We start from the raw sequence: 18,475 nt of genomic DNA, 5'->3' as shown, positions 1-18,475 counted from the left end.
GTTTATCTCAGCAGGTTTTTGTGGACATACTTTGTTCCCAACATGAGCTCTACTTTCTGTAAAGTTAGATGTATGTTTGTGAAATAACAGTACAAGCTTCAAAAATAGTTTTATTAGTAAGTGATGTAGGCATAACATCTATATACCCTAGGCTTTTTCAGATATCTTAATGTCTAATTTGCTGTCCTGGTAATAGTGCATCTTATGTTGCAGCTTTGAAAAATGTGGTTGTGATAGCAACTGGAAATTCAGATTGTAATTTCCTTGCTGACTGGATCCATGGGGGGGCAGTATAATGTAATAGTTAAGAGCACACAGTCCTTGGAATCAGACTGTCCTGGATTTTCACCCACCAGCTTATGTATGGATAACCACACAACTTGTGGAGTTCACACTTGCACAATGAAAGGTGGTAGCCCCATTACTCTGTGGCCCCAGGAAGTTATCTAACCTCTCTGAACTTCATTTTCCTCATCTGTAAAATGATACTATAGTACCTCACAGATTTTTTATAAAAATCAAATTAGGTAGTAGTGTTTAACACTAGGTGTGTTTTAAGTGCTTATTAAATAGTACAGATAAGGAGTCAGGAATAGTTATATGTTATCTGTATCCCTATAGTGTCTTGCCTGTAGTAGACTTTAAAAATATTTGTTGAATAATGGGAGACACCAGTATGGTCTAGACTGAGAGTAGAAAACTTCAAAGAGGAGGTAAAACTAAAGTAACAATTTTGAACTTCTATGGGTGTTTAAATTCAAGCACATAGGGAAACAACCCAAGTGTCTATCAACAGATGATTGGTTTAGGCAGATGATATATCTATATCTACATAGATATATATATATAATATTATTAAGCCATAAAAAGGATGAGGTATTTGCCATTTGCAGCAACATGGATGGACCTAGAGAATATCATACTAAGTTAAATCAGAGAAAGACAAATATATGATATCACTTGTGTGTGGGATCTAAAAAGTAATACTAATGAATCTATATACAAAACAGAAACAGGCTCACAGATGTAGAAAACATACTATGGTTACCAAAGGGGAAAGGGAGGGAGGGATAAATTGGGAGTATGGGATTGACAGATAACAAACTACTATAAAATAGATAAACAACAAAGATTTACTGTATAGCACAGGGAACTATATTCAATATCTTGTAATAACCTATAATGGAAAATAATCTGAAAAAAAAGTATGTAACTGAATCACTTTGCTGTACATCTGAAGCTAACACAATATTGTAAGTCAACAATAGTTCACTAAAACAAACAAAAATGCCTTAATGGAATCCAAATGGAAAAAAATATAAATGATCTTAAAACTAACAAAGAAAGTGAATCAATAGTCAAAAAAATTCAAGGGGATTCCCTGGTGGTCCAGTGGTTAGAACTCTGTGCTTTCACTGCCAAGGGCAGTGGTCGGGGAACTAAGATGCCACAAGCTGCATGGTGCAGCGGAAAAAAAAAATTAAACAAAAATATTCAAGCATATGGAGCAGAGTTATTATAAATCATTGTAATATGGAGTTCTATGTAGTTTTGGAGGATTTCACTACAAAATAAAGGAGAATTAAACTCACCGAATCCAAAGTCTGATAGTTCACACCATATACAAAAATTAAGTTGAAATGGATCAAAAACCTAAACATAAGAGCTAAAACTCAGAAGAAAACGTAGGTGTAAATCTGTGTGTGATCATGTATTAATGCATCAAAAGCAATCAAAGAAAAAGACAAATTGGACTTCATGAAAATTAAAAACTTTGTGCATCAAAGGGCACCATCAAGAAAGTAAAAAGACAGTTCACACAATGGGAGAAAATATTTGCAAATCATATATCTGATAAGCAACTAGTATCCAATATATATAAAATACGATTCAACGTAAAAAGGCAACCCAATTTAAAAATGGGCAAGGGACTCAATAGACATTTCTCCAAAGAAGATATAAAAATGGCTGATAGCACATGAAATGATGCTCAATATCGTGAGTCATTATGGTAATGCATATCAAAATCACAATGAGGTACCATTTCACACCCAGTAGTCTAGCTGTAATTTAAAAAACAGACAAGAATGAATGCTGGCAAGGACGTAGAGAAATTGGAACCCTCATATACTGCTGGTGGTAATGTAAAATGGTGCAGCTGCTATGGAAAACAGCTTGGCAGTTCCTCGAAAAGTTAAACATAGAATTACCATATGACCCAGCACATTTACTCCTAGGTATCTACCCAAGAGAATTGATAACATATGTTCACATAGAAACCTGCCCAGGAATGTTCATAGCAGCATTATGCAAAGTAGCCAAAAAGTGGAAACAACTCAAATGTATATTAGCTGATGAATGGATAAACAAAATGCGGTACAACCCTACAGTGGGATTTATTCAAACACAAAAAGGAATGAAGTACTGATACGTGCTACAAAATGAGTGAACCTTGAGAACATTATGTTGAATGAAAAAAGTCAAAATGCAAAAGACATAAGTATAAATTCCATTTAAATGAAAAATCCAGAATAGGCAAGTTTATATTTGTATATCTTCTTTGAAGAAATGTCTCTTCAAGTCCTTTGCCCATATTTAAATTGGATTATTTGTTTTTCTATTGTCGAGTTGTATTTTCTGTATTTTGGATACTAGATCCTTATCAGGTACGTGATTTGCAAATATTTTCTCCCATTCTGTGGATTGCCTTTTTGCCTTCTCGATAGTGGTTTTTTAAAAAATCATTTCTTTCTCTTTATTGATATCCTTTATGTGGTGAGATGTGTTCATACTTTAGTTCTTTAGACATGGTTTCCTTTAACCTTGAACATATTTAAAATAGCCAATTATAGTCTTTGTCTAGTGGCTTCAATGTTTGGGCTTCTTCAGGGAAAGCTTCTTATTGACTGCTTTTTTTTTTTTTCCTGTGCATGGCCATATTTGTTTCTTTGCACACCTATTTGGGGGGATTTTTTTTGGACATTTGTAATTTTTTGTTGAAAACTGGACATTTAAAATAATATGTGTTAACTCTGGAAGTCAGAATTTCCCATCTCTCAGGGTTTGTAGTTTTTGCTATTTGTTTAGTTACTTTGCTGAACTAATTCTGTGAAGTCTGAATTCTTTATCACGTGTGACCACTAAAATCTCTGCTCAGTTAGTTTAGTGGTCAGCTAAAGTTTGGACAGAAATTTCCTTCAATTCTTGAAACCAGTAAATCTCTCAGCCGTATTTACTGAGGGCTCTTTATCTGTGTTGGGCCATGTCTTCAATGTTCAGGCAGACAGTTTACAATTCTGCCTTAGCCTTACCTTCCTGCTTGTGTAGAACCTTAAAGTCCGCCAGTCTTGAGAGCTTAGGGACAATCTCAGGTCTTCCCTGGGTGTGTGCACAGCTGTGCATGTACCCTTCGTGATTCTCAGGAATATGTTGGAACTTTTCAAACCCTTTACGGACATCTCACTCCCAGCTTTTCTTTCTCTCTTTTCTCTTGTTTTACACACATATTTTGTTTTAACTTAACATTATATCTTGGAGGTCACACCATGTCAGAATACAGAGAATGTCTTCAATTCTTTTTTACAGAAGAATCATAATAGTAATCAACATTTTTATGGCAGCATGCATGAGGCGCTATTTTAAACGTTTTCAGTGTTTTACAGATATTAAGGCATACGTAATGGCATATTCTTCAAAACCACACTAGGAAATATGTATTTATTTCACCCCCATTTAGAGATGAAGAAGCCATGTTTATGAATCTTGCCCCACTCTCACAATATCAAGGGGTAAAGTAGGGATTTGAACCTGTTAGTCTCACCACAATTTGTGCTTAAACTTTATAATACCTTTCAACTCCAGCCTTTCTTTTGTTTTTTAATTGAAGTATAGTTGATTTACAATGTTGCGGCAATCTCTGCTGTGCAGCAAAGTGACTCAGTTATACGCATAGAGACATGCTTTTTTATATTCTTTTCCATTATGGTTTATCATGCAAGATATTGAATATAGTTCCCTGTGCTATACATTAGGACCTTGTTGTTTATCCATTCTAAACAGCCTTTCTTTTTAATTAAGTATTTTGGTCAGCTTGTTGTTTGTCCTGTTATAGCTTCCTCAGGTGGCTATAATGTTATATAGTGGCTGCTAAGAAGGCTGATTGCTTGGGCCAGCTCTGAGTTAGGTCAGTAAAGACAAGACTTCTAGTGCGATTTTCCAGTGATCTGCCAGACATGTCAAATAATGACTATTACCTGGGAATGGCACTTTGGAGGAGATACAGCCCTATTCTACTCCCTCTGGTGGCTGCTAGGCTGCTAGTTTTCACCATGATTTGGCGGGCTGTTGGTTTACAAAGCTACTAGAAGCTGGGGAGAGAGCAATAGAAATAGGACAAGCTAAGAATACTACTGCATCCCATGGTTAGTTTATGTTTCAACTTTTTAAAGAAACTACCAGACTTTTTCCAAAGTGGTTGTACCATTTTACATCCCCATCAACAATGTATTCCAGTTTTTCTGCATCTTCCTGTTATTGTCTTTTGATCATAGCTATTCCAGTGGGTGTGAAGTGGTATCTTTTTTTTTTTTGAGTAGTAAAACTGTCTTTATTCACAGATGACATGATCATCTATGTAGGAAATTCTATGGAATCTACAACAAAGTTAAGAGAACTAACTTGTAAGTTTATCAAGGTTGTAGGATACAAATCAATGTACTGAAATTAATTGTATTTCTGTGTATTAGCAACAATCAGAAATTGAAATTAAAAATACCATTGTAACAGCATCAAAAATATAAAATACTTAGAGAAAATCTGACAAAAGATATATAAGACCTATACATTGAAAACTATTAAACATTGATGAGAGAAATTAAAGAAGGTCTAGACACATAGAAAGAAATACTGTGTTTATAGAGGTCTCAGTGATTGTGGAAGACCAAGGAGGATGTTGTCAAAACACAGAATTTTAAAAGTTGGGATTCAGAGAGTGCTTGATTCTCAAGGATAGAGTTCTGCATGTAGTCATGGTGTTAGTTGTTAAAACGAATGAGAACATTAGGACATCAGCTGAGTGAATCTTTCTCCCCCATGTTTAGAGCACTGAGGAGGAGGGTGATGGATGTGTAGTAGGCAGAATGTGTGAAGTGGTATCTTAACGTGCTTTTCCATGTCTATTTTTTCTCATGTTATATCCTCAGATCTTGGTATAGTGCCTGGCATATAGTAGTCACTCAATAAAAGTTGTAGAAGTAAAACAGGACTAATGTAGTTTTATAGATGTCTCCTTTAAGGTGACTCATTACCCTAAATTAATTATTTGGCCATTTAGGAGGAAGAGTGAGGCAGAACAAGAGCCAACCCCAAAGGCTTATAGCAGCAAGTTGTATAAAAAAGGAAAGATCCCAGATTTCTGTCACCAAGATATTTTCACTCGTGTCATGATACTTTTCTGGTGATGAGAATATGCTTAATACATTTGATAAAGGTTTTAAGTGCCTTCTTTGTTTTAGGCATTGTACTGGGCCCTGGGGATATAGCCTGAACAAAACAGACATACATCTTGCCCTCATGGAACTTACAGTCTAACGGGAGTGACAAAAAAGTAAATAGGCAATTAATAATAAGCATGACAAATGCTGTGAAGGGGGAAGTGCAGAATAATGTGAGAACATATAGAAGGAACATCTAATAGGAACATCTCAGCTGAGACCTGAGGAAATAGTTGGCCAAGCAAAGTGTTCTAGGCGGTTAGAACAGCATCAGCAAATGCAAAAAATGATGACACAAACCTGGAGAATTGGGAAGCTAATATTCAATAGGCTAGCGAAGGGACATTGAGAATGTGAGCAGAGACCAAATCCTATAAGGCCTTACCAGCCATTTTACATAGCTTCAAATTTATCCTGTCGGGTAGGGAATCCTTGAAGGAGTGACATAATCATACATGTGATTTTAAAATAGTACTGTGATTTCACTGTGGACAATGGATTGGAGGGGATTAGAGTGAATTCAGGGAGACCATTTGGTAAGCTAGTAATTTTGATGAGAGAACTGAGGGAACTTGAACTAGGGAGAGAAGTAGACAGGTTGAGAGAGTATGGAACCTGAGGGAGAAAAGTGCCTTGATTTCTGGCTTGAGCCATGGGATCTATGTTGGTTCCATTTGCTGAGCTAAAGGACTGTTGAGAACAAATGAGTTTGGGAGAAAAGATGATGCGTTTAGTTTTGGATTTGCTGAGTTTGTGGGATGTGTGGTTCAGCCCTGTGGGACTTCTTGTGGACTGCCATTCCTTGTGGAAACCAGGAAAGATAGAAATATGGAAGTCATCAGTTTATGGATAGTTACTAAGGCTGTAATAGTAGGTGAGATTGAGATGGAACAGCCAATAGATGGGAAGAAGCCCAAAAGAATATGGTGTTCCCATAACCAAGTGAAGAAAGTGCTAAAAAAAAAAAAAAAGTAGTTGAGATTGTGCAGGAAACAAGATGTAAGAGAAGAAAAGCCTAAGACCAGAACCCTACATTTACGGACAGATAGAGAAAAAGGAACTGCCATAGGAGGAGACTGGGGAATTTTAGGTCCCAGAAGTCAGGAATGGAAGACTGGTTGATATCTTTTACACTAAGATACCAAGTAAGATATGTATTGAGGGGTGTGTGTTGGATGTAGCAACGAGGATGTTGATGACTTTGGCTAGGGCAGTTTGAATGTGGGAGCAGAAGACAGATTGCATTACCTTGAGGAGTGAATGAGTGGTCAGACAGAAAGTGAAGACTGAGTAAAAATAATGTCTTTGAGAAGTTTAGCTGCGAAGGAAATGAGAGAAAGAGCAGTACTTGGAGTGTGGCATGGGGTTAAAGGAAAGTTAAACTTTTTCCATTAAGTTCTTTTAATTACTTTTCCTTTTACGAATGTGATTTACCTTTTCAGTATTATGTCTGTTTTCTTGGCTTTGTTTGGAGATGATGGATGGGGCAAGAACTGAAAGTATGTAACTATTTAGCTTTTGCATTGTGTACTTAATCATTTGCATTTGGTAAGAAAATAGCTTTCCTGTCTTAATTAGCTAGATTTTCTCTATGTAATTGTTGAGAGATTTTCTAGATAATGAAACCTCATTTTAATCTATTGCATCTTCTGTTTGTTTTTAGATCATTCATCGAGATATAAAACCTGAGAATATTTTAGTATCCCAGTCAGGAACTACTAAACTCTGTGATTTTGGTTTTGCACGAACGCTAGCAGCTCCTGGAGACATTTATACGGACTATGTGGCCACACGCTGGTATAGAGCTCCAGAATTAGTATTAAAAGATACATCTTACGGAAAGTAAGTATATTTGGGAATCCTGCTTGGCCTTTCCTAGCCGTCTCTTTTTTTCTCTTGGTGTATCTGTCACCCATACTACTGACACCCTCTGCCTTCTGCATCTGGGTTTGGGCTAGAAAAGGGACACCCCAAAATAGAGCAGAGAGACCCTAGGCACCTGCCCTGCTATTGACGTTACCACGCTTGCCCTCTGGGGCTGAGTGGCCCCAGCCCCAGAAGACCTATTCAGTCACCCCTCAGGCTGTATCCATGCTTGCTTTAAGCTGTGCCCCACTCTTAACAGAGTTGCCTCCTCTGCTTATCTGTAGGCTCTACATTTACTATACTCTGCCAGTGTTACCACAGGATCTGCCAGATTTCCTGCTTCTTGAATACGGCACAATCTTTGCAAAGACTGGCAAATAATTTTTAAATTGAACTGTTCTAGATGCCTCAAAAAGTAGAAAGGTCTCAGTGTATTGCGAAACAGTATAGGAAACAACAATCTAATAAACAAATAATGAATCTTGAAGAACAAAGGGACCAAGTTGTACAACTGAATACAAGAAATGGGAGTGGGGATAATTCTCACATGCTTTTCCTAGAAACCATTGTTCTGTTATTATAATAATGTCTAACATCGGGGCTTCCCTGGTGGTGCAGTGGTTAAGAATCCGCCTGCCAATACAGGGAACATGGGTTCAAGCCCTGGTCCGGGAAGATCCCACATGCCGCAGAGCAACTAAGCCTGTGCACCACAACTACCGAGCCTGTGCTCTAGAGCCTGTGAGCCACAACTACTGAGCCCACGTGCCACACTACTGAAACCGACACTCCTAGAGCCTGTGCTCTGCAGCAAGAGAAGCCACCGCCATGAGAAGCCCGTGTACGGCAATGAAGAGTAGCCCTCGCTCACCGCAACTAGAGAGAAAGCCCACGCGCAGCAACAAAGACCCAATGTAGACATAAATGAGTAAATAAATAAATAAATTAATTAATTAATTAAAAAAAATCTAATATCATTAAGTACTTATTTAAAGCTAGAAACTGTTCTAAATGCTTTACATGCATTAAATTATCTAATTTTCACAACAACCCTCGGATGAAGGTGCTAGTATTTTATCCCCATTTCAAATAAGACGACACACTAAGGCAGGTAGTGAGTAAGACACTAAAAAAGTAAGAAAGTAAGTTTACTAAGAAAAGTAAACTAATTTACCCAAAGTCTATCCAGGGTATGTTTTCAACTGTACTTATCACTGATACCATATGCAGACCACCTCTGTGCCTCAGTTACTTTATCTGTATAATGGAAATAATAATGGAACCAGTTTCATAGGTTTATTGTGAGGATTAAATGATTTAATGAATGAGAAAAATGAAAAAACAGTAAATGCTCAATCAATGTAGCCTCTGTAAGATCTCTCCCAGTTTTACCCTGTTTGTGATATTTACTTAAATTCCTTTCCTGATGTACCCCCTTATTCCTATCCCTTGCCCCCAAATCATATCCTTCTCTAAATCCTGTTGTACATTATATGTAGATTTTGTGCCAGTTAGTATTTAATATGGCCTAGTTCTATCTACCTCTTTTTAAAATATTCTTCTTGCTGAAAGATAAATTCCTTGAGGATAGGTGTAATCTCTTGTATTCTAGAGAGCCAAAATTGATGCCTTGTATATAGTCAGTTTGGATTCTAATGCAAGGCTTCACATTGAGTTTGAAATAAATTTGCTAGTGAGTTTTTAAAACATGTTAAATTTTAACATCTTTACATTTTAAAACATGTAAAATAAAACACAGATACAAGAAAAGCTCACACAACAAATGTATACTTCCATCACCAGATGGAAAAATAGAATTTTGCAGGCTACCCCAGAAAACCCTCTATGTGCCCTATTCCACTTACAATACTCTTTCTAACCTCAAAAGTAGCCATGATATTGACTTTAAAAAAACAAAAAAGATTTATTTATTTTTGACTGTGTTGGGTCTTCATGGCTGCACACGGGCTTTCTCTAGTTGCAGTGAGCGGGCGCTACTCTTCATTGCAGTGCATGGGCTTCTCATTGCGGTGGCTTCTCTTGTTGCAGAGCACGGGCTCTAGGTGCATGGGCTCAGTAGTTGTGGCTCACAGGCTCTAGAGCGCAGGCTCAGTAGTTGTGGCGTACGGGCTTCACTGCTCCACGGCATGTGGGATCTTCCCGGACCAAGGCTCGAACCTGTGTCCCCTGCCTTGGCAGGCAGATTCTTAACCACTGCGCCACCAGGGAAGTCCCTTGAATTTTATTATAATCAGTTTCTTGCATTTTTAATAGTTTTATTACACAAAAGTGTATCTACTTAGTTTAATCTAGCCTTTTTAAATGACAGCTCTTTTAAAGATATGATTCACAAAGCATACAATTGACAGATTTAAAGCGTACAATTCAGTGGTTTTTAGTATATTTAGAGTCATGCAACCATCACCACATTCAATTTTAGAACATTTTCATCACCCCAAAAAGAAATCCTGTGCTCATTAGCAAAAAGAAATCCTGTGCTCATTAGCAGTCACTCCCCATTTCCTCCCAACCGTTCCAGGCCTAGGCAAATACCAATCTACTTTCATTTTCTCTGGATTTGCCTATTCTGGACATTTCATATAAGTGGAATTATGCAATATCTGGTCCTTTGGGACTGATTTATCTCACTTAACTATTTTCAAGATTCATCCGTGTTGCAGCATGTATCGGTACTTTATCTTTTTTGGCTGTATAATATCCATTTTATGGTTATACCACATTTTATTTACCCATTCATTAGTTGATGGACATTTTGATTGTTTCCACTTTTTGTCTATTATGAATAATACTTCTGTGAACATTTGTATACACATTTTACTGTGGACATGTGTCTTTATTTCTTTTGGGTATGTACCTAGGATTTGAAATTGTGGGTCATATGGTAACTCCATGTCGAATTTTTTTTTGTTTTTATTTTTTGCGGTACGCGAGTCTCTCACTGTCGTGGCCTCTCCCGTTGCGGAGCACAGGCTCCGGACGCGCAGGCTCAGCGGCCATGGCTCACAGGCCCAGCCGCTCCGCGGCATGTGGGATCTTCCCGGACCGGGGCACGAACCCGTATCCCCTGCATCGGCAGGCGGACTCTCAACCACTGTGCCACAAGGGAAGCCCCATGTCGAGTTTTTTAAGGAAATGCCGGACTGTTTTTCAAAGTGTCTGCATCATTTTACTTTCCCACCAGCAGAGTATGAGGGTTACAAATTTCTCCACATCCTCACCAAGACTTGTTATCATCTGACTTTTGGATTCTGGTTATCCTAATGGGTGTGAAGTGGTATCTCATTATGGGTTTAATTTGCATTTCTTTGATGACTAATGATTGTTGAACTTCATTGTTGATCTTTTATGTGTTTATTGGACATTTATATATCTTCCTTGGAGAAATGTCTGTTCAGATCCATAGCCCATTTTTAAATTACCTTGGCTTTTATTATTAAATTGTAAGAATTCTTCATACTCTAGATACAAATTCCTTATCTGGTATATATTTGCAAGTATTTTCTCTCACTCTGTAGTTGTCTCTTCATTTCCTTAATGGTGTCTTTTGTCACACAAATTTTTTTATTTTGATGAAGTCCATTCTATCTGTTTTTTCCATTTGTTGCCTATGCTTTTGGTGTCATATTTAAGAATCCTTTGCCAAATCCAAGGTTGTGAAGATTTACCCCTCTGTTTTGTTTTAAGAAGTTTATACTTCTAGTTCTTACATTTAAGTATTTCATCTGTTTTGAGTTAATTTTTAATTAAATGTGAAGTTAATTTAATTAATTTAATGAAGTTAATTTAAATGAAGTTAATTTAATTAACCTCATTCTTTTGCATGTGTTTAGCCAGTTGTTCCAGCACCATTTGTTGGAGAGATGATTTTTTTCCCCTATTAAATGGTCTTGGCACCCTTGATGAAAATCAGATGGTTTGTTTATGGACTTCTGATTCTGTTCCATTGATCTGTATCTCTATATCCTTGTTCTAGAACCACACTGTCTTGATTACCATTGCTTTGTAGCTAGTTTGAAATCAGGAAGTGTGAGTGCTGCAACTTCGTTCTTCTTTTTTAAGATTGTTTTGGCTGTTACGGGACCCTTGCAATTCCATGTGAATTTTAGGATCAGATTTATCAATTTTGTGGGGTTTTTGGCCAATAAGACAGCTAGGATTCTGGTAGGGATTGCATATCTATAAATCAGTTTGGAGAATATTGCTGTCTTAATGTTAAGTCTGCTCATCTGTGAATGTAAGATGTTTTCAGATCTTTAATTTCTTTCAACAATGCTTTATAGCTTTTAGCACATACATTTTACATTTTTTCATGGTAAGGCATTTTATTTTAAATATAGCAGTGTGTACATGTCAATCCCAAACTCCCAATATATCCCTCCCCACCACCCTTCCACCTGGTAACCACAAGTTCCTTCTCTTAGCCTGTGAGTCTGTTTTGTAAATAAGTTCAATTGTACCATTTTTTTTAGATTCCACATATACGTGATATCATGATATTTGTCTTTCTCTGTCTGATTTACTTCACTTAGTATGATAATATTCAGGTCCATCCATGTTGCTGCAAATGGCATTATTTCATTCTTTTTAATGGCTGAGTAATATTCCACTATATATATGTACCATATCTTCATTATCCATTCGTCTGTTGATAGACATTTATGTCTTCCATGTCTTGGGTATTGTAAACAGTGCTGCAATGAACACTGGGGTGCATGTATCCTTTCAAACCATGTTTTTCTCCAGATGTATGCCCAAGAGTGGGATTGTTGGATCATATGGTAGCTCTATTTTTAGTTTTTTAAGGAACCTCCATACTGTTCTCCATAGTGGCTTTACCAATTTACATTCCCCCTAATAGTGTAGGAGTGTTCCCTTTCCTCTACACTCTCTCCAGCATTTATGTTTGTCGACTTTTTGATGATGGCCATTCTGACTGGTGTGAGATGATATCTCATTGTAGTTTTGATGTGCATTTCTCTAATAATTAATGATGTTGAGCATCTTTCATGTGCCTGTTGGCTATCTGTATGTCTTCTTTGGAGAAATGTCTCTTTAGGTCTTCCACCCATTTTCTGATTGGGTTTTCTGTTTTTCTGGTATTGAGCTACATGAGATGTTTATAAATTTTGGAGACTAATCCCTTGTCGGTTGCATCATTTGCAAATATTTTCTCTCATTCTGTGGGTTGTCTTTTTGTTTTGTTTATGGTTTCCTTTGCTAGGCGAACGCTTTTGAGTTTAATTAGGCCCCATTTGTTACATTTTACATTATTTTGTTAAATTTATTTCTAAGTATTTTTTATTTTTTTTTTGCGGTATGCGGGCCTCTCACTGTTGTGGCCTCTCCCGTTGCGGAGCACAGGCTCTGGACGCGCAGGCTCAACGGCCATGGCTCACGGGCCCAGCTGCTCCGCAGCATGTGGGATCTTCCCGGACCGGGGCACGAACCCGTGTCCCTGCATCGGCAGGCAGACTCTCAACCACTGCGCCACCAGGGAAGCCCTCTTTTATTTTTTTAATTAAAAAAATTTTTTTATTTTTGGCCACACAGCGTGGCATGTGTGGTCTTAGTTCCCTGACCAGGGATCGAACCCACACCCCCTGCAGTGGAAGTGCAGAGTCTTAACCACTGGACCGCCAGGAGAGTCCCAGTATTTTATTCTTTTTGATGCTAGTGTAAAGCAAATTTTCTTAATTTCATTTTCAGATTGTTCATTGCAAGTGTAAAAGAATTCAAGGGATTTTTGTGTATTGATCTTGTATCTTGCAACCTTGCTGAACTTATTAGTTCTAATAATTGTTTAGTGGATTTATACTTTCTGTATAAAAGATCATTATCTTTGGGTAGAGATAATTTTACTTCTTTTCTGGTCTGGATGCCTTCCATTTCTTTTTCCTGCCTAATTTCTTTGACCAAAACCTCCAGCCCAATGTTGAATAGAAGTGGTAAGAGCAGACATCCTTGTCTTATTCCAAATCTTAGGAGAAAAACTCCCCATCTTTTCACTATTAAGTATGATGTTAGCTGTGGGTTTTTCATAGGTACCCTTTATTGTGTTGACAAAGTTTCCTTTTAATTCCTAGTTTATTGAGGGTTTTTATCATGGAAGGGTATTGGTCAAATGCTTTTTCTGCACCTGCTGAGATGATCATTTGAATTTTTGTTTTTTAATCTATTGATATAATGTATTACATTAATTGATTTTTCCATGTTGAGCTAACCTGTGTTACTGGGATAAATCCCACTTAATCATGGTGTATAATTCTTTTTATATGTTGCTAGATTCAATTTGCTAGTATTTTGTTGAGAATTTTTGTGTCCATATGTGTAAAAGATATTGGTGTGTAGTTTTCTTTTCTAGTGATGTTTTTGTCTGATTTTGGTATCGCGATAATACTGGTTTCTAAAAAGGAATTGGGAACTGTTCATACTTCTTCTATTTTTTGAAAAGTTTGTGAAGAATTCACATGATCATCTTCTTTAAATGTTTGGTGGAATTCAGTAGTGAAGCCCTCTGGGCCTGTGCTTTCCTTTGTGTGTAGTTTTTTGATTACTAATTCAAAATTTTCACTTGCTATGGGTTTATTTAGATTGTCTTTTTATTTTTATTTTTTCTGACTGCACCACACAGCATGTGGGATCTTAGTTCCCCAACCAGGGACCAAACTCGTGCCCCTTGCAGTGGAAGCGTGGAGTCTTAACCAATGGGCCACCAAGGAAGTACCTGTCGACTTCTTCCTGAACCAATTTCAGTAGTTTGTGTTTTTCTCAGAAACTATCCTTTAATCTGAATTCTCTAATTTGTTGGTATACAGTTATTCATTGTATTTTTAAAATATTTTATTTATTTATTTATTTGGTTGTGCCAGGTCTTAGTTGCAGCAGGCAGACTCCTTAGTTGAGGCTTACCGGCTCCTAAGTTGTGGCATGTGAACTCTTAGTTGGGGCATGCATGTGGGATATAGTTCCCTGACCAGGGATCGAACCCAGGCCCCCTTCATTGGGAGCTTAGAGTCTTAACCACTGCGCCACCAGGGAAGTCCCTGTTCATTGTATTTTTTGATAGTACTTTTTATGTTTGTAAGGTTGGTAGTCGTGTTACTTCTTTCATTTCTGATTCCAGTAATTTGAGTCTTCACTCTTTTTTTCTTAGTCATTCTAGCTAAATGTCAATTCTGTTGATTTTTACAGAGAACCAGCTTTTGGTTTCATTGATTTTCTCTATTTTAAAAAATTCTGTTACATTAGTTTTCACTCTAATCTAATCTAATAATGTTCCTTCCTTCTGGTTGCTGTAGTTTTAGTTTGCTCTGTTTTTTCCAGTGTCTTATAATGGAAGGTTAGGTTGTAGATTTGATATCTGTCTTAATTCTTTTTTAAAAAAATTAATTTTATTGAAGGGTATTTGATTTACAATGTTGTGTTAATTTCTGCTGTACAGCAAAGTGATTCAGTTATATTGATACATGGATATATATTCTTTCTCATATTGTTTTCTATTACGGTTTCTTAGAGAATATTGAATATAGTTCCCTGGGCTATACAGTACCACCTTGTTGTTTATCCATTCTATATATAATAGTTTGCATCTGCTCATCCCAAACTCCCAATCCATCCCTCCCCCACCCCACCAGCCTCTTTGGCAGCCACAAGTCTGTTCTCTATAACCTGTGAGTCTGTTTCTGTTTCTGTTTCATAGGTAAGTTGATTTATGTCGTATTTTAGATTCCACATATAAGGGATGTCTCTTTGGCAGCCACAATTCTGTTCTCTAACTTGTGAGTCTGTTTCTGTTTCTGTTTCATAGGTAAGTTGATTCATGTTGTATTTTAGATTCCACATATAAGGGATGTCATGTGGTGTCTGTCTTTCTCTTTCTAACTTACTTCACTAGTGTGATAATCTCTAGGTCCATCTGTGTTGCTGCAAATGGCATTATTTCATTCTTTTTTATGGCTGAGTAGTATTCTATTGTATATGTATACCATATCTTTATCCATTCATCTGTCAATGGACATTTAAGTTGTTTCCACGTCTTGGCTATCGTATATAGTGCTGCTGTGTAGATAGGGATAGGTGTGTTGTCTGTCTTAATTCTTAATATAGGCATTTATAGTTGTAAATTTCTCTCTAAGCACTGCTTTACCTACATACCCTAAAATTTGTTTTGTTTCTTCATTTTCATTCATCTCAAAGTATTTTCTGTTTTCCCTTTTGATTTCTTTGATACATTTGTTATTTAGCAATGTGTCATTTCCCAAATTTTCCTACTACTTATATCTAATTGTATTCTATTGTGATAGGAGAATATACTTTGTATCATTTCTGTCTTTTTAAATTTATTGAGGTTTGTTTATGGCCTACCATATAGTCTATCTTGGTGAATGTTCCATGTGACTTGAGAGAATGTGTATTCTGTTATTGGATGAAGTATTCGATAGATGTCTATTAGGTCTAACTGGTTTATAGTGTTATTCAAGTCTTCTATTTCCTTGTTGATCTTCTGTCCAGTTGTTCTCAGCATGTTTATATTGTTATAGCTTTCTGATGAATTGACACTTTTATCATTATAACATTATCTCTAGTAACATTTTCTGTTTGAAGTCTACTTTGTCCAGTTTTCTTGTGCTTGTTGTTTGCATGATGTAGCTTTTTCATTCCTTTTACTTTCAATCTGTTTGTATCTTTGAATAAATGTGTAAAATTTATTAAATGTGTCTCCTGTAAACAGCATATAGTTGAATTATGTTTTTTTGAAATTCAGGCTGACAATCTCTGCCTTTTAAGTAGATTGTTGAATCTATTCACATTTAATGTTATTAGTGATATAGTTGGATTTACACCTGCTTTTTTTTAATATATCCTTTTTTTTAAAAAAAATAAATTTATTTATGTATTTATTTTATTTTTGGCTGTGTTGGGTCTTTGTTGCTGTGCACGGGCTTTCTCTAGTTGTGGTGAGCGGGGGCTACTCTTCATTGCGGTGCGCGGACTTCTCATTGCGGTGGATTCTCTTGTTGTGGAGCACAGGCTCTAGGCACGCGGGCTTCAGTAGTTGTGGCATGTGGGCTCAGTAGTTGTGGCTTGCGGGCTCTAGAGCACAGGCTCAGTAGTTGTGGTGCACAGGCTTAGTTGCTCCACGGCATGTGGGATGTTCCCAGACGAGGGCTCGAACCTGTGTCCCCTGCATTGGCAGGCAGATTCTTAACCACTGCACCACCAGGGAAGTCCATACATCTGCTTTATTTCTTTATTTGTGTCTCATGTCCTTTTTGTTCCTCTGTTCCCATTTTATTGCTTTCCTTTTTCATTAAGTGAATATCTTGTAGTGTATCAATTCAATTTCTTTTTTTCTTTTTTTTCTTTTTTTGGCCACGCTGTGCGGCATGTGGGAATCTTAGCTCCCCAACCAGGGTTCGAACCTGTGCCCCCTGCATTGGAAGTGTGGAGTCTTACCCACTGGACAGCCAGGGAAGTCCCTCAATTCAATTTCTTTAATGATTTTTTTTTTACTATAGGTTTTGGGGATTTGTTTAGTGGTGGCTCTAGTGTTTATTATGTGCACCTTAAATTATCATAATCAGCTTCAGATTTATATTAGCTTAATTCCAGTGATATATACATAGAAAACTTACTCCTACATAGCTTTATTCCCTTTTCTGTCTTTTTGTGGTATTTTTGCTGTGTATAATAATTTATTAATGTTACAAACCCAAAAATACCTTGTTGTAATTATTACTTTATAATCTATAGTAATTTCCTTAGCCAAAACAGTTTTGCTCTCTCTTACCTCCTTTTTGCTGTTATTGGCAAATAATGTTACACATACACTACATTTCTATATGTTATAGGCCCAACAATATACTATATGCATAGTATTTTATACAATTGCTTTTAAAATAAGAGAATAAAAGAGAAAAATAGGAATTTATACTGTCTTTTTTTCTTCCGGTTTTATTGAGATGTAATCGACGTACAGCACTATATAAGTTTAAGGTATATAATGATTTGACTCACATACATCATGAAATGATTATCACAGTAAGTTTGGTAAACATCTATCATCTCACATAGATACAAAATTAAGGAAGTAGAAACTAATTTTTCTGTGTGATGAGAATTCTTAAGATTTACTCTCTTACAACTTTTATATGTAACATACAGCAGTGTTAATTATATTTATCATTATCCCTTGTACTTATATATCTTATATCTGGAAGTTTATACTTTTTGACTACCTTCATCCATTTTACTCTCCTCCCACATCCCCCTGGCTCTGCTGTAACCACAAATCTAATCTCGTTTTCTATGAGTTTGTTTGTTTCTAAAGTATTGGTTTGGCCAAAAAGTTCGTTCGGGTTTTTCCATAACATCTTACAGCCAAACCCGAACGAACTTTTTGGCCAACCCAATGTAATTGACCTATAACCCTCTGTGATTTGATATTTCTATCTATACATTTCAAATAATCACCATGATAAATTTAGTTATGATATATCATCATACAAAAATATTACATAGTTACTGACTATGTTCACCATACTGTATGTTTCATCCCTTTGGCGCATTTATTTTGTAACTGGAAGTTTGTACCTTTTAACTCCCCTCACCTAGTTCTCTTCCCCCACCCACTTCCCCTCTGGCAACCACGTGTTTGTTCTCTGTATCTATAATTCTGTGTCTGTTTTGCTATGTTTGTTCATTTGTCTTATTTTTTAAATTCCACATATAAGCGATATCATACAGTATTTGTCTTTCTCTGTCTGAATTATTTCACTTAGCATACCATCTAGGTCCATCCATGTTGTCGCAAATGGCAAAATTTCATTCTTTTTTATGGTTAAGTAATGTACAGTCTTTTATAATAGCATAAGTACCTTTACTTGGGCTCATTGTTTTTTGTGTGGACTTGAATTACTGTCTGGGGTCACTTGTTTTTAGCCTGAAAAACTTCCTTTAGTATTTCCTGTTACACAGGCGTGCTGGTAACAAATTCTCTTAGTTTTTGTTTATCTGGGGAAGTCTTTATTTCACCTTCATTTTTAAAAGATAACTTTGCTGGATATAGGATTTTTAGTTAATTTTTTCTTTGAGCA

At 36.6% G+C, this 18,475-nt stretch overlaps 1 protein-coding gene across 6 annotated transcripts in view; it reads left to right on the top strand.

Annotated features, from left to right (window-relative positions):
• The window catches only part of CDKL3 (cyclin dependent kinase like 3), a 95,264-nt gene that overhangs the window by 5,050 nt on the left and 71,739 nt on the right, over positions 1-18,475 (top strand). For 5 of the 6 annotated variants that reach the window (XM_089908452.1, XM_089908453.1, XM_089908454.1 and 2 more), the window contains exon 3: positions 7,156-7,334. In XM_089908452.1, coding sequence (XP_089764578.1) covers positions 7,156-7,334 — 179 coding nt within the window. Of the gene's footprint in view, positions 1-7,155; positions 7,335-7,642; positions 17,664-18,475 lie in introns of those variants that run through there. The other variant, XM_089908457.1, reaches the window with a different exon arrangement.

This window comes from Delphinapterus leucas, chromosome 3 (assembly GCF_059928025.1).
Source record: "Delphinapterus leucas isolate spDelLeu-1000000601 "Yukka" chromosome 3, BTC_Dleu_Yukka2, whole genome shotgun sequence".
Lineage (NCBI taxonomy): Eukaryota > Metazoa > Chordata > Mammalia > Artiodactyla > Monodontidae > Delphinapterus > Delphinapterus leucas.
Note: the sequence above shows the minus strand (reverse complement) of the source record. Positions and strands in the feature narration are given on the sequence as shown.